Below are 16,410 nucleotides of genomic sequence, written 5' to 3'. Positions count from 1 at the left end.
GATACAGAGCATATATCGACAGTAGGAACTGACAGGAGGTCAAATGACTGGTAGGGGATGGGATGGAGGTTAAAATGAAACTGGAACCATAGAGAAAAGGATAGCTCACCTCTACCTGGGAGGGGTAGACAAGTATGTCAGGGAACACTTTCTCAAAGAGGCGACATTTAAGCCAGTATGAAAAAACAGAAAATAACAAGTATTGGTGAGGATGTAGAGAAACTGGAACCTTGGTTGTTGCTGGTTGGAATGTAAAATGGTGTAGCCACCGTGGAAAGCCATTATGGTGGCTACTGAAAAAATTAAACAGAATTACCATATGGTCAAGGAATTCCACTTCTGGGTATATGCCCGGAAGATTTAAAATCGGGGACTTGAACAAGTATATATATTTTCAACTGAGTATTTATTGAGGATCTGCTTAGTGGCTAATCAGCAAAAAGACATTGGAAACCAAAGTTAATACAAGATTTCAGTCATCAAATGCCCATTTGATGAAAGACACTGTAGAGCAGTGAGGATACAAAGGTGGTTAAGACAAATCATGAGGCTGAGGATCCTGGTCTGAGAAGGGGCCTGGATAAGAAGTCTGGCCACATGTCGGGCCTAGCCATGGGCAGAGATGCATCAAGTGCTCTATTCACATTTCGTTACTTGGGAGTGGATGTGCTGTGCTTTAGGGACGGTAAAGAGTGAGGCTACAGGGCCGGCCTGGTGGCTCAGGCGGTTAGACCTCCGTGCTCTTAATGCTGAAGGCTGCCAGTTCGATTCCCACATGGGCCAGTGCCAGATGGCTCAGTTGGTTGTAGCGCGGGCTCTCAGCCACAAGGTTGCCGGTTCGACTCCTCGACTCCCACAAGGGATGGTGGGCTGCGCCCCCTGCAACTAATAATGGCAACTGGACCTGGAGCTGAGCTGCGCCCTCCACAACTAAGACTGAAAGGACAACTTGACTTGGAAAGTGCACACTGTTCCCCAATAAAGTCCTGCGCCCCCCTCCCCCCAAAAAAAGAGTGCAGCTACAAAGGAAGAATGTCTGATGAGACTCTGGAATGTCTAAGTGACAAGTTCTGTACTGGTATATTATGTAAGACTGAACACCAAGATAGATAGTCTGGATTTGAACTGATAATGAAGAACTTCTGCAGTTTTGAGAAGAGGAGACATATTGATTGAGGGCATATATTTTGACACCACACAATCACCAAGCAGCTGATAATGCATTGTAATTATCATAATTTTGAGGGTTGAGCACCATTATTCCTGTTTTATATAAGAGATTAAGAAGCTTGTCTAAGGTCATGCAGCTAAATAGTGACAAGCCAAGATCTGAACCCAGTTCTAAATCCAAACCCAGAGATTTTGATCATTTTACTGTACTGCCTGCAGCAGAACTGTGATCTCAGACTCTCTTGGCAGTCCACCATCTATTTTTTAGCAGATTTAAAACCCTGGAACCAGGTTATTTCTATACTTTAGGCTATTTAAAAATGGAAAATGGTTAAACAGTGGCTCTTTTAGCAGTGGCATAGGGAAAAGGAGGCTTAAAAACGAGTTTTTCAATAGTACTACATATAATAAAATTCAAAGAACACAAGCAAAGAAGTTTTCCCCAACCTCTATTCCCTTATGTAAAAGGCAACCAGTATCAACCATTTCTTGTGTATTTTAAAGATTTTTCTATAAATATATAAACGTGTGTGTATGTATGTTTGCTCATGCGTACACACGCATGTGCACACTTATGGTAAATTAAAGATGGCCACAAATTCTTGTCCATTCTTACAGAATAGTGGAATCAATTTCCCCCCTACATGCATCTGGAAGGGACCTGTAACTGGCTTTGACCAATAGAATGCAGAAGTGACTTTTAAGATTTGCCTTCATCCACTTGGAACCCAGTTGCCATGCTGTGTAAATGCCAATATGAAAAGGCTACATTAAAAGAACCACGGCGCGAGCTGCTGAGCGCTGCCGTGGGCTACCGTGTGCTGCCATGAGCGGCCGGCAGCCATTGTGAGTGGCCGACAGCCGGCGACAGCTGCTGTGAGCTGCTCACCGACAACTGGCCAGGGAGCTGTGTCCTACACAACTGGACTGAGAAACCGGCTTGAATCAGAGTGTGGGGGGGCAGGGAGGCAGGCGCAAGAAGTGGGAAAATAAAAAGAACCACGGTGCTTCCATCAACAGCCCCTGCTGAGCTCCCAGGTGACAGCCAGCGCCAACTGCCAGGCAAAGTGAAGGCCCCAGATGGCTGTAGCCCCAGCCAGGCGCAGGTGGAACACAGGCACTAGCTGAACCCAATCAACCACAGCGTTCCACAATACTTGTTTGAACCACTCAGTTTTAAGGTGGTTAGTTATGTAGTGATACACTAAAGAAAGTGTTACTTTAAAAAAAAGGTCATACATTGTTTTTATTTTACTTACTTTCTTGGATATCTTCCAGGAAGGTTGTCTAGTACTCCATTACATGGATGGTACAAAATTTATTTAACCAATGTACTTCCAATGGACATTTTGGTATTTTCCTATTTTCTGCTATTCAAAGCATTAAAAAAATTCATGTACATGTTGCACCATACATGTAAAAGTATATGTGTCATTTAAAATGAACACCTCATTTTCTAGAGCTATGCTGTCTGCTGTCCCATAGCCATAAGCTACTCTTACTTTCTTAATCTTAGTATCTACATTTAGCTGGTGGACAGCGTGGAGAACATTTCTGTCATCACAGAAATTTTTATTATATAGTGCTGCTCTACATCAGGAGTCAGGCACATTTTCTGAAGAGGGCTAAATATTTTAGGCTTGTGGGCCATATAATCTCTGTGAGAAATACTCTGCAAAAGCAATCAGGGACAATTGGTCTGTAAACGAGCATGGCTGTGTTCTAATAAACATTAAAACCGGAACTTCATATAATTTTCACATGTTGCAAAATATTCTTTTGATTGCGTTGGAATTGCTTAGTCATTGTATGTGCATTTTTAAGTTTAAAAACTAGATTGCCCTCCTTAAAGGTTATACCAATTTACTCTGAACAAATGAATGCCTGTTCCTTCATTCCTTTAATAACTGTTATCAAAACCTATTTGAATGTGTGGCTGGTTTGCTCAGTGGTTAGAGCACAGTGCACATAACACCAAGGTCACTGGTTCGATTCCCACATAGGCCAGTGAGCTGCGGCCTCCATAACTAGATTGAAAACAACGACTTGACTTGGAGCTGATGGGTCCTGGAAAAACACATGGTTCCCCAATTAAAAAACAAACAAAACAAAACAAAACAAAATCCTATATTAAAATATGAGTGCTGGAAAATGAAATCTCAACTATGGATTTTATTTGCTTTAAATGGGGTTAATCACCATCTTTTACCTATTCGTATCTTTTGACCATTTACCTATTGGGTTGTTGAACTTTTACTTTTTTTTCATTTACAGTTGACATTTAATATTATTTTATACTAGTTTGAACTTTTACTTTTTGATTTATAGGAATTGTATTAGAGAAAAATTAACACTTGGAAAAAATCTTTTACCACTTTTGTTGTGTTTTAACAGATATTTGTATATGTACCATTTTCACAGCAGCGTTTTTCCTAAGAGCCAAACAGAGAAAGCACCCAAGTATCCATCAGGGGAGGGATGGATACACAAAATGTAGTCTATGCACACAATAGAATATTATTCAGTCTTAAAAAGGGAAGCAATTCTCACACATGTTGCAACATGGGTGAACCTTAAAACATTACACTAGGTGAAATATGTCAGTCACAAAAGGACAAACATTATATGATTCACAGATTCATAGAGACAAAAAATGGTGGATTCTTAGAACTGGAAAAAGTGAGAACTGGGGTTTTTAATGTTTGTGAAAAGCACACAGAGTTCCAGTATTGCAAGATGAAAAGAGTTCTGGCGATGATGGTATGGGTTCACAACACTGTAAATAACCTAATGCCACGGAACTGTACACTTTAAGGTAATTAGGGTGATAAATTTTGTTACATGTATTTCCCACAATTTTTAAAAAGAGAGAGAAAAGAAAAGCAGGCAGGAGTTCCCAGGCAGCCATGAGATTGGAAGAGAATGCCAAGTAGAAGCAGCGGCATGCGTGAAGGCATGGAGAGGGTGAGGTCTGAACTCGAACAGTTGTTCAGTGGTACCTTTATTATGATCGTCATGACTACTGTTCACTTAAAATCCTGATGCAAAAGTCTGGCTTAATCAGATTCTAAAAGGCCTGGATCTCTTTATGCCACATTCCAGGGCCCGGGGGTAGTTCATTTACCTAATAAATACTTACTGAGAATGTACTATGTGCCAGGCAGGACGAGGAATTACTCCGGCCCCCTACGCCCACCCCCCATGTCAATCGAGTGGTGAAGACCCCCATCCTGGCCCTAGATTACAACATTATGTAGCTTCAGTTTTGATAAGTACAGTGAAGGAAAAATACTCATGCAATGAAACTGGTTCTAACAAGGGAGCATAAATTATGTGGAGAGGCAGTGAGGAAAAAAAAAGCTCCGTGAGGGAAACGTTTAACACTTGGCTGATGCACAAGAGTGACTTAATACACACAACAAGTCAGGGACCTATGCCAGCCAATAAGACAAAGGGAGGGGAAGACTGATAAAGGGAAATAAAGAAAGAAATGGCTGACGTTTGGAGAAGAATACATGGGATATTTTGCTGCAACAAATAACATTTTTTTCCTAACCCTGAAAATTGCCCCACTTAGACTCCCGTTGGCAGCAATCACAGAGGCTACAAACCCAGGGTATGAAGTTTGCCAGTAGGCTCCTAAAGTGTTTCCTGGACTTCCTATCTTATGGGAAAATAAATAAATCTTCTTAAACTCTTGCACGCAAAACTCAGAAGGTGAACAGAATATCCCTCCCTCTTTCTAACAGGGGCCAAGTTTCTCCCCGGTGACGCCGCCTGAAGTGTGAGGCTTCCTTCTCGGAAGGGAAGATCCAGCCCGGCTTCACACCCGGTTGTCACCCTCTTCCCCTCTCATTACTCGTCCTCAACTTTCCGGTGAGTTTCTTACTTCTGATGTCAGAATACGAACGAGTCAGTCATCCATTAGGGCTCGGTGGCATCTTAAAGGCACCGGGTAAGGGAGGCGCCGCCAGCGCCACCCACTTCGGCGCGGATGCAGGCGAGCCGAGGTGGCGGCGGGCGGGGCGGGGCGGGGGCAGGGGAGCTACAAGGGGCACAGGCCCCGCAGCTTCGCGCGTTCGCCCGGCCCTCGACCCCTCAGGGTGCCGGGCCGAACCCAGCTTACCCTTCTCCTTGGTCACGAGGGAGATGAGCGGCACCCGCGGGCGGTCGCTGAAGACCTCGGCCTGCTGCACCAGCGCCTCGCGCACGCTGTGGAAGTCGTTGAGGACCACCACCAGGTGCTGGCCGATGTAGAAGCTGTAGATGTTGCCGTACACACGGGCTAGCTCGGCCAGCAACACATGCGCGCCCATGCTGGAGGGGTCCATGCCTGCCTCCCTCGCCTGCCGGTGCACCCAGCTCCTCCCACGCAGGAAGGGCGGCAGCAGCACGAAGCCGAAATTGCCCACCACCGGCCAGGGCTTGGGCCCCGGGGGGATGCCCAGCGCCCGGCATCGCCATAGCCATCTCCAGCCGAGCAGCGCGGCCAGGCCGAGCAGCAGCAGCGCGCCGCCGGTGGGGTCCAGCCGCAGCAGCCCTAGGGGCGCCGGCAGGAGACTCAGAGGCCAGGGCAAGCCCTCGGCGGGGGCCTGGGGCGACGCAGAGGCCATGATCTGTGCGACAGCAACCTAAACCTGTCGTTCTTGCCGCTGTCCCGGGAGAGTGCGCGCAGAGGGAGGCGCGGGGCTGCGGCCTGAGGCCTGAACGCGGAGCCTGGGGCGGGAGGTGCGGCGGAGGGCGCACTGGATTGGCTGCGCTCCCCGCTTTCTCCCCACCTCCCCTAACCAGCGAAGCGCGTGCGGAAACGGGGACGCGCTCGCTGCGCAGCTGATGTAGCTAGCGCACATGATGCAGGACCGGGCGGGTGGCGCAGTCAGAAAGTTTCGCTCCTAATTCCCGGACTATGTCTTCTCTAGGTGGGGCTTGGCCCAGGGGAATTTCTGTAGATATTTGTAGCAACGATGTTTGCTGCACATTGTTGCTCTGTGATTGGCTTTGGGAGTTCCTTGAGTCTTTCATTTGTCCGCCGAGTGCATACGTTGTGCGTAGACAACAGGCCTCTGATGTGACTCAGCCTCCACCCCACCACCTCCACCCTGAGCTAGGAGAGTGGGGTACCCACCCCACACCTTGGTAGCAATAAGACAGGGCTACTTTTTGTAAAAAAAAAAAGTTAATTGGGGAATGTTGGGAAACTGTTTCTCCAGGGCCCATCAGCTGCAAGTCGTCCTTCAATCTAGTTGTGGAGGGCGCAGCTCAGCTCCAAGTCCAGTCGCTGTTTTCAATCTTAGTGAGGGGGGGGACAGGGGGGCCACAGGCCACCATCCCTTGCGGGAAATTGAACCGCCCACCTTGTTAAGGGCTCCACTCTAACCAACTGAGCCATCCGGCTGCCGGTTGGTCTGGCAGCTGCTACCGCTCAGTGGCAGCTCAGCGTCTTTAGTTGTGTGTGGGTGGAGGATGGTGGTGGTGGGGGGGGATTGGTGGGGGGGGTTGGTGGGGTTGGTAGGGGGGTGGGAGAGTGTAGCTCACTGGCCCATGTGGGAATCCAACCGGCAACCCTGTTCAGAGCTTCTGCTCTAACCAACTGAGCCATCTGGCTGCCCAAGACAAGGCTACTTGATCTAAATCAGGATTTGGAGAGAGAGCAGGATGATGGAAACGCAATTAGTAGAAGTAGGCTTAGGCCGCCAAAGCTGCGGCAAGAATCGGCAGGGATGGTGGCGGGTGGGTGATAGGCCCTGCTAACTTTCAGGTCTACTCTATACTAATACTGTGTTTGCCTTGTTCTTCTAAGTTATTTTAAGCTTAAAAAACTACCTCATATCTCCTATAATTAACCATTAATGTTTAGATTACTTTTCTCATTTTTTTAAATTTAGAGAATTTTAAAAATTTAAACCGCTGTATTTGTTTGCAGATGTGATCTTCAGCATATCAGCTGATTCTCCTCATAGCCTTGCTCTCTGAAATAGTAGCCATGACATCTTTCCTTACAAGCAACTTCAGTTCACAAATGATTGTAGGATAGTTGGAAGATGTCACTAATTTAACAGACACCCCTTGTACAAGACAGAATTGCATTTATTGTGTTTTCCTAAATATTCTCTTATTCCGATAGGTTAGCAGGTCTGTAATGCAGATAGGAAGTGTTATGGGCTAAATTGTGTTCCTGCAAAAATTTACCTGTGGGAGCCCTAACCCCCAGGACCTCAGAATCTGACTGCATTTGGAGACAGGGCCTTTAAAGAGGTAATTAAGGTAAAATAAGGTCATATGAGTGGATCCTAATTCAGTATGGCTGGTGTCCATAAAAAGAGGAGATGAGGACACAAACATGTGTGCACAGAGGGAAGGCCAAGTGAGGACACAGTGAGAAGGCAGCCATCTGCAGACCGAGGAGACAGGCCTTGGAAGAGGTAACCCTGCCAACACCTTGATCTTGGATGATCAGCCTCCAGAACTGTGAGGAAATAAAGTTCTCTTATTTAAGCCACACAGTCTGTAGTACTTTGTGATGGAAACGCTAGCAAACTAATACGGGAAGCTATACTGTTCATAATACAATGGATAAACAGTTTTAAACATGAAGCCACATAACTCATCTAGTGCTTAGGGATGAATTTCCCCAAATTCTATTCCAGGTTCTCTTGCCCGGAAAAGGAATATTTTCTGCTCCATACTTCCTGTTTTAAATAGGAGAATAATGTAATAATCAGTGGCAGTAAAAGAAGAGAATACTAAAAGATCTTTGGGGTGGGGTCAGAGGGGAAGGACAACAAGGAGAGCATTAAGGAAATAAAATCATTTTTTTTATTGAATCCCCAAAGATCATTTTTAAACCACTCACTTTCCTACTGAAATCCTTCTTGCTGTGCATGGCTATTGGCCAGAATTGTTGGTAACAGTATATCCAAAATATTTAAGTACTTGTTATTTTGTTATCAAGAGTGGTGTAAAATTACTCCATTTGTAAAACGACAGTTGTCCAGCTGGTTTGTAATTCCCTGGGAGGTAAATTCACACAATATCCCCGACCAGAGTCAGTGAGTATGAACAGAGAGGACATATGGTTTAAAAAGATCTGCAAAATGCTAATAAAAAGAGAAAGTAAAGAAAGTATTTATACTATATTTAGTTGCACCACTCCATTTAAAAATTAAGCCCTTCATTTCTTTTAAGTCCCTATGATTTGCTTCATGTATACTCCTTTGAGTGTCTTCTGTATATAGTTTATGTACTTCTTTATGTATCCTCTGAGTGTCCACGTGCTCTACCTAAAATTGGGATAATAAATGTCCCTACATCATGTGTAAGGATTAAATGAAATAATTAGCACGTTCTAACATTCAATTAAGGCTCAATAAGTACAAGCTATAATTATAATAATTACCACTTGAGCCCTGATAACGCCTTAAACTCTATAGGTTGGCACTATTGCTGCCTTTTTAAACCCCCTTTGCAGCTTTACCTACCCTTTCCAACATTAGATTGTGAGACTGGCCAAGATATTAACTTGTTTTCTATACTCAGCCTTTAGGCTTGTATGATAAATAAATAAACTTGCTCATCTTCAATATTACCCACTTCATTTTTCTCCAGTTGCATGTATATACTGATATTTTGCGGGAAAGGAGATCAGGGAGGATCCTGAGAAATCTAAATGTTAGTGGAAGGCAGAATCTCAAAAGTAACACAATCCCATTCCTTTTATTTAGACAAAGTGGTGCCAGAATTGAAACAAACTTTATTTAATGCCCGAACTAGAAATGGTCCAGATATCCTTCAAAATAAGAGGAGGAAAAGGTGGGGGGAGAAGGGGAGAAATAAATTGTGATACACCCCCACATCATGATTCTCAAAAAGCCAGACATAAAAGATTACATACTGAATAATTACATTTATAAGAAGTTCTAGAAAGGGACAACTCACCTATGGTGATAGAAATCACAACAGAGATTTCTGGGCATTGACTGGGCAGGGACATGAGACACTTTTCTGGGATGGTGGAAATGTTCTCCATCTTGATTGGAGTGTTGGTTACTTAGGTATATGCATTTGTTAAAACTGAATTGTGCATCTCACACCACTAAATTATGTTTCAATAGAACAAATAAAAAATAGAATCCAGTATCTTGGAAGAAAAAGACATGGTGAAGAAAACTTAGTTACCTATTGTGAAGTCCTCAGTAACAGTTACATGCTATATTGTTACTATTAGGTTGGTGCAAAAGTAATTGTAATCTTTGCAATTATTTTTAACCTTTTAAACCACAATTACTTTTGCAACAACCTAATATAACAACAGGGATGGGTACTTTAGTATGTAAATAAAGAGGAATAGGAGAAAAAGTAAAGAGTAACATTCCTCTTAAAAAAACAAACTTACTCTAACTTTAGTCTGCCCATGATTGTTACTGATCCCTGTTTGATTTTTATGGAGGCGGAGGCATTGCTGAAATCCCTGCTTCTCTGTTTTTGCTCACTGACTTCCATTTATTATGCAGAAGTCAGGGTGGAAACCACACGGGAACTCTGCCCACATCTATCTGGGGTGCTGTGGACAAGCTGTAAACTCTTCTGACTCTTCATCATGTGATGTAGTAAAATGAGGGAGCCATAACACAAGGCCTGCGACATTCGTCCTATCTCTGATATTCGCCCTCTTAAATAGATTGTCAGGTCTTTGAACCTGGCCTCTGATTAATAACATTCTTACTCAATAAAATTTGAAAAAATAAGTACATTTACAAGTAAACTATAAGCGGGTTGCCTCAACAAAACTAACACAAGGTGGTTCCTTCCGGATTCAGATAAGAATGCTTGGCCCTTTGCCAAATAATGACGCCTCACTTCTAAGTCTCATGACGAATCACATTTTCGGAAGGGCGTTGAAAGGTTATCTATGTTTTCTTTTAGTCAAGAATATACTCAAAGCAAGACAGATATATAAAAGTCAAATTTTCATTCTGATTTTTAAAACAGTAATACATAGTGTTTGTAGAAAATTTGAAAATGCAGGAAACTGTAAAGGAGAGAATAATCATCACCTTTTTATTTTCTCCACTCAGAAGTAACTTTTAATATTTCTTCCCTCCTCCCCCTCTCTTCCCTCCACCAAAAGAACAGTTTATTCGGGAAAAGAAAGAGGTCACACCAGAAGTGTGCGAATGCACACTTCCTACCAGGACTCCCATCGATCGCCCATATGAAGAAGACACTTTTAACAGTTTTGTATGTATCTTCCAAGTCTTTTTTTCATACATCGATATTTTAAGCTTTATAAATATATCTATTTATAATATTCACATATTGAGTAAATATGTGAATAAATATATATCCTTAACATTTTCCATGTTGTTCTCCCACAAATCATTTTAAATTGCTGTATTCTAGTCCAGGGGTTCAGCATTTTCTTGTAAAGGGCCAAAAAGTTAACATTTCAGGCTTTGCAGGCCATATGATCTCTGTCACAATTGTACAACTCTGCTGTGGGAACAGGAAAGTAGCCATGGACAATATATAAATAAATGGACATGGCTATCTTTCAATAAAACTTTATGTAAAAAGACAGCAGCTAGACTTAGACTGTAGGCTATTATTTGAACTTTGTGTTTTAAAAATCTAGTTCGTTGTTTAGGAGTATTTTGAAATTTATCTAATATCCTGTTTTCAATACATAGGCTATTTTCAATTTTATTTACTTATTTTTTTGCTATTATGAACAATACTGTGATATATACATCTTTGATTATTTCAGTAGAATAAATCAAGACATACAATTGGTGCTAAGTCTATTGCTACATAAAACAAAGAACGTACACACATATTCACACACTACACTCACACACAAGTACACGTACTTTGCTTTTCTACCTCAGAGATAACCTGTTAAAAGTGTGATACATATACTCTCAGATTTCTTATATGCTTACATAGTTTTCCTCCCTGTCCCCCAAATGGCATCATACTATACTTTTAGTTCACTAACCTGCTCTTTTCACTTAATGATGTTTTGTGGTTTTTTTTTTTTTTGAGAATCTTGTCATGCCAGTGAGTATTGGTATGCCTCCCCCAGTATTGAAATGCCACTGATGGTGAAATATTACCAAAGAAACAATAGAAAATTGTAAAAATGAAAAATTTGGTGTCCGACTGAATCATCTATAATCAAGAATGTTCCATATATCTACTTTTGCATGCAAAATAGGAATAATGTTAAGATTATTTTTGAACATTAAAAACAGTTGTCTGGTATTTCATTGAATGGACTAACATTCAATAAATATTAATATTTACTGAGCACTGAATGTCATGCATTGTTCTCGGCACTGGGAATACTATGTGAACAAAACAATTTGCCCTTCAAGGAGCTTATCCTCTCATGGGAGAAGACAGATAAGATGAACAAGTGTATAATGTGTCAGTGATAAGTACTATGGATGAAAAAAAGGCACACAAAGAGGATGGTAGAAACTGCTGTGTGTGTGTGTGTGTGTGTGTGTGTGTGTGTGTGTGTGTGTGTATGTTTGTGCACACACGCCATCTCATATAAGCTGTTCAGGGAAGGCTTGTCTTCGATAGCTGATCACCTGATGGAAGGCTTGCAGATACCTAGGGGAAGAGCATTCCAGAAAAAGGAGACAGCAAGTGCCAAGGCCCTGAGGCTAATTATGCTGGGGGTTTTCCAGGAACAAGGCTAGAGTGAGGTAGGCAAGGGGAGGGTGGGAAAGGTGAAATCCAAGAGGTAGCCTTGTAGGGCACTGTAGAGACTCTGGCTTTTACTGAGTAAAATCCTGAGCCATAGAAGTGTTTTTGAGAAGGAATACCAACATTTGGCTTATGTTTTAATAGAATCACTTTGGATGCTTTGTAAAGGGGCAGAGGTGAAACCAAGACCATTAGGAAATCCATTAGGTACGTCACAATGTATCAGCAAAACCCTCTAGATTTAGGTTACTTCCATTTCCTTTCTATTACAAATAGTGCTGGAATAAATATAGGGAGTTTTTAGTCACTGTGGTAAAATTTATGTAACATAAAATTTACCATTTTAGCCATCTTTAGTGTAAACTTCAGTGGCATGAAGTACATTCAGTGTTGTATAACTGCCACTACTATCTAGTTCCAGAACTTTTACATCATCCCAAACAGAAATTCTGTACACATTAAACAATAAGTAACTCACCATCTCCTCCCAGCACCTGGTAATGGTAACTTCTAGTTTACTTTCTGTCTCGCTGAATTGCCTTTTCTAGATACCTCATACAAGTGGAATCATACAATATTTGCCCATTTTTGTCTGGCTTATTTCACTTAGCATAATGTTTCCGGGGTTCATTCATTTTGTAGCATATTGGAGAATTTCATTCCCTTTTACGGCTGAATAATATTCCATCGTATGTATATAGTACATTTTGTTTATCCATTTATCTATTAATGGACATTTGGGTTGTTTCCATTTGGGGCTATTGTGAATAATGCTGCTATGAACATTGGTGCACAAATATCTGTTTGAGACCCTGCTTTCAATTCGTGTAGGTATATGTCTAAGGTTGGGTAGCTGAATCATATAGTAATTCCATGTCCAACTTTTTGAGGAAACACCAAACTGTTTTCCACAGTGCCTGTGCCCCTTTACATTCCTACCAACAACAAGTGTCCCAATTTCTGTATATCCTCACCAACAATTGTTATTTTGTTATTCTTTTTTCCACCCATAATAGCCATCTTAATGTGTGTGAAGTGGTATCACACTGTGGCTTTGATTTACATTTTCCTAATGACTAATGACAACTGTACCTTTATAGTAAGTTTTAAAATCAGAAGTGTACGACCTCTCACTGTTTCTTCTTTTTCAAAACTGTTTTGGCTATTCTGGCAAATTTGGCTATACAATTGGCCCTCCATATCCTCTTGTTCCACATTTGAGGAATCAACCACCTGTGATCAAAAGTATTCCGTATAGCTTAGTGGTGTGCGGACACAGTGGCGATGAGGCAGAAGCACTACATTGAAGCCGTGGGGTGGAAACGACGAGATAGCTGCCCGGGCCAGGCCCGCTATCTCCTCTGGACCTACAGTTCGTCACAAGATGCTAAAAGCACTTTTGAAAGAACATGTCCATACTGTTTCCAGTTGCTGGTTCTGGATAACTCTCGAGTGCGCCTCAAACCCAAGCCCAAACTGACAGCCAAAATACAGAAACTTCTTAATCGAGAAGCAAGAAATACACTCAGTTATAAAGAAGCAAAAATTGTGCAAAAGTATAAAGACTCCGAAAGAGTATTGTTGATTACTTGTAAAACATGTAACAAAACAGTTAAACATCATGGTAAAAGTAGAAGCTTTCTGTCAGCACTGAAGAACAATCCTACCACTCCTACACGTAAACTCAGCCTGAAGACACCAGAGAGAAAAACTCAAAAGTTTTGCAAACCTGAATCATGATACGTCTGGTTCCAGAGGCAAGAGCCCCGCACTGACTTTCAGAACATAGACCTCTGGACAGTCAGCACCCACTAACTCCTCAAAGAATGTGAGCAAAACAAAGAAACACTCCTTTCAACTAAAGTTGTTGCTTAGTCAGAGTGAATCCCAAAAGAAAACAAAGGTTGGCTTCAGAAATTCCTTATCTTCTTTGTGAGGGACGGGCTATGAAAACAAGAAATGTTTAATGCAATTTCTGAAACTAAAGTTAGTCAGAAAACAGCTTTATGAGAGGGTCTATTTACTCCTTTCTGGATTTCTATAGCCTTATCGCTAATTCAGAAAAAGGATCAAGTATATGTGCACTTGTTTTCCCACAAGCATCTGCATGACTACATACTAGTAAAATCTTAACATTATTCCTATTGTGCATGCAAAAGTAGATATATGGGACATTCTTGATTATAGATGATTCAGTCGGATACGAGATTTTTCATTTTTACAATATTCTATTGTTTCTTTGGTAACATTTCACCATCAGTGGCATTTCATGTGCTCTGGTGAAGACTTATTGCTAGTTCTAAAATTTACATTAGAATGGAACGTAAGAGTTTAGCTATTTTAATCTTTTCTGGAATACAGATATACTTTTTTACAATGATAGGCTAGGATGGTATTCAACCTGTTTTTTAAAAACTCATTAAATAATTTAGATACTTTAAACTATGATCTGTTTCCAAGCCTTTCTGATGCTTACAGTTTAAAACTTATTTTTCTCCCATTAGGGCTTGGTAAACTGTGAAAAGCCAAGGTTATTAACGGGTAGGTCTTGTAGTTGTGTGAAGTGAAATTACACCAGCTAGTGTCAGCATTAAAGAGGGATGGTGAGATCATCATTCTGAACTTTAGACTAAGTCACAGGCTGCGGGGCTGGGCCTTCCCTTTGTGTCCACAGCACCTAGCATAATACTTTGGTCATGACAGATAATTCCCCTTTCTGGCTAACTTCTCACTGGAACATCTGTTTCTCTTGAACTCTTGCTCTTGTTTGCTCACCCCTCTCCCTGATCACTCGGCCATAGTGAGCTCTTTGCAGTTCTCAGAACATACCATCTTCTTGCCAGCTTTGGGCCTTTGCACATGGTTTTGGAAACTGCTGTCTACTCCAACCCCACTGCATTATGAGGGGACACTTTTTTATCAACAGTGCTGGTGACCCTGTAGTTTGTTTTTGATTGTGTCTCTAACTGCCTATGAGCTCTATGCAGGTCTGGGTGATCTCACCTGGGCCACTCCCACCTAGTTTCCTGCCCAGCACATAGCACAAGCTCTGCAACTATTCCTACACTACTACATTTTAATTCCAATTCCTTAGCCCAATTGTTCCACACTAGGTTTAGAACTAAGATCTTTTCCAGCCACATTACTGGGAAGTGGATAAGAACTAGCAAAAGTAGGAACTCCTACGGTAGGTGGAGAGTTTTTACATATCCTTAGCTGCAAGTGAAGAACACCCATGGATCTGTGACTTTCTTTTCTGTTTGGCAGAAACTCTGGGCATCTCTAAAGAAGTTATTAAAATTATAGTGTGGATACAAAACTCTTAGAAGAAAATAGGACTAAATCTTCAGAACCTTGGATTAAGCAATGGTTTCTTAGATATAACACCAAAAGCACAAACAACAAAAACATAAATTGTACTACATCACAATTAAAAACTTGTGTGCTTCAAATGAGGATGCCATCAAGAAAGTGAAAAGAAAAAAAAAGTGAAAAGATAACCCACAAAATGGAAGAAAATATTTGCAAATTATGTATCTGTTAAAGAACTCTTAAAATTCAATAATAAAAAGACAAAACTTGGACAAAGAATCTGAGCAGACAATTCTCCAAAGAAAATAAATGGCCAGCAAGCACACTCCTAGGTATAGACCCAAGAGGACTGAAAGCATGTCGACACAAAATCTGGCATTATGAATATTCATTGCAGCATTATTAATAGCCAACAAGTGGAAACCCAAACATCATGAGATGTGGAGCCAGGAACAGCAAGCACCACTGACCTGTGGACTGCAGCAAGCCTATGCTAAACTAAAGGAAGCCATCGTGAGGATGAAAAGGGGACCCTCGTGAGCAAGAGAGGGACGAGGTGAGCAGAACCCTGAGAGAGAAAACCAAATCAACAGGAATGGGTGGAAAAGGGGCAAGAGGGAATGAGGACCTAATACTTGTCTCAGTATCACAAAGAACTGTGGTGTCACAGAGCTGATCTGTAGGCTAAAATCATGTTCAACACGTCCTAGTTCATGCTATCCATTATTCTCACCCTCAGCACAGCCCCTTGGGCTTTAACTGCAAAAAGGACAATGGCGACTTTTAATGTGATCCCTTCAGATTTTAGAACTCTTAGGTAATGTTTTTAAGTATATCAACGCGGAGGGGGGCAGCGCCAGTGGATGAACTGGGACTCAAAATACACTTTCACATTGGAAACATAAAAAAAAAAAAAGTATTCAGTATAACAACTATTTACATAGCATTTGCATGTTATTAGGTATTGTCAGTAGAGATGATTTAAAATATATGGATGTGCATGTTATATGCAAATATTACAACATTTTATATAAGGGACCTGAGCATCTACAGATTTTGCTATCTGAGGCAGCTCCTGGAACCAATTTCCCATGAATACTGAGGGACAGTGTATTAACAAATAATTTGACTATTGTTTTGCTATTGTTTTGGTCCCTTGGGATTTCATATGAACTTTTGATTGGCTTTTCTATGTCTGTAAAAAAACAACAAAAA

At 41.6% G+C, this 16,410-nt stretch overlaps 1 protein-coding gene, 1 long non-coding RNA gene and 1 pseudogene across 2 annotated transcripts in view; 2 read left to right on the top strand and 1 right to left on the bottom strand.

Annotated features, from left to right (window-relative positions):
* The window catches only part of LOC117022222 (cytochrome P450 2U1), a 22,858-nt gene extending 16,866 nt beyond the window's left edge, over nucleotides 1–5,992 (bottom strand). The window contains exon 1 of the mRNA XM_033106095.1: nucleotides 5,297–5,992. Coding sequence (XP_032961986.1) covers nucleotides 5,297–5,783 — 487 coding nt within the window. The 5' untranslated portion in view covers nucleotides 5,784–5,992. The remainder of the gene's footprint in view (nucleotides 1–5,296) is intronic.
* Nucleotides 4,518–16,410, top strand: LOC117022224 (uncharacterized). Its single transcript, XR_004423006.1, has 3 exons — nucleotides 4,518–5,046; nucleotides 10,298–10,407; nucleotides 15,151–16,410. It is a non-coding gene; the product is annotated as an uncharacterized LOC117022224 (long non-coding RNA).
* On the top strand, nucleotides 13,081–13,819 carry LOC117022223 (UPF0711 protein C18orf21 homolog; annotated as a pseudogene).

Source organism: Rhinolophus ferrumequinum, chromosome 5 (genome assembly GCF_004115265.2).
Source record: "Rhinolophus ferrumequinum isolate MPI-CBG mRhiFer1 chromosome 5, mRhiFer1_v1.p, whole genome shotgun sequence".
NCBI lineage: Eukaryota > Metazoa > Chordata > Mammalia > Chiroptera > Rhinolophidae > Rhinolophus > Rhinolophus ferrumequinum.
The sequence above is the reverse complement of the archived record's forward strand: the minus strand, read 5'-3'. Positions and strand labels throughout refer to the sequence as shown.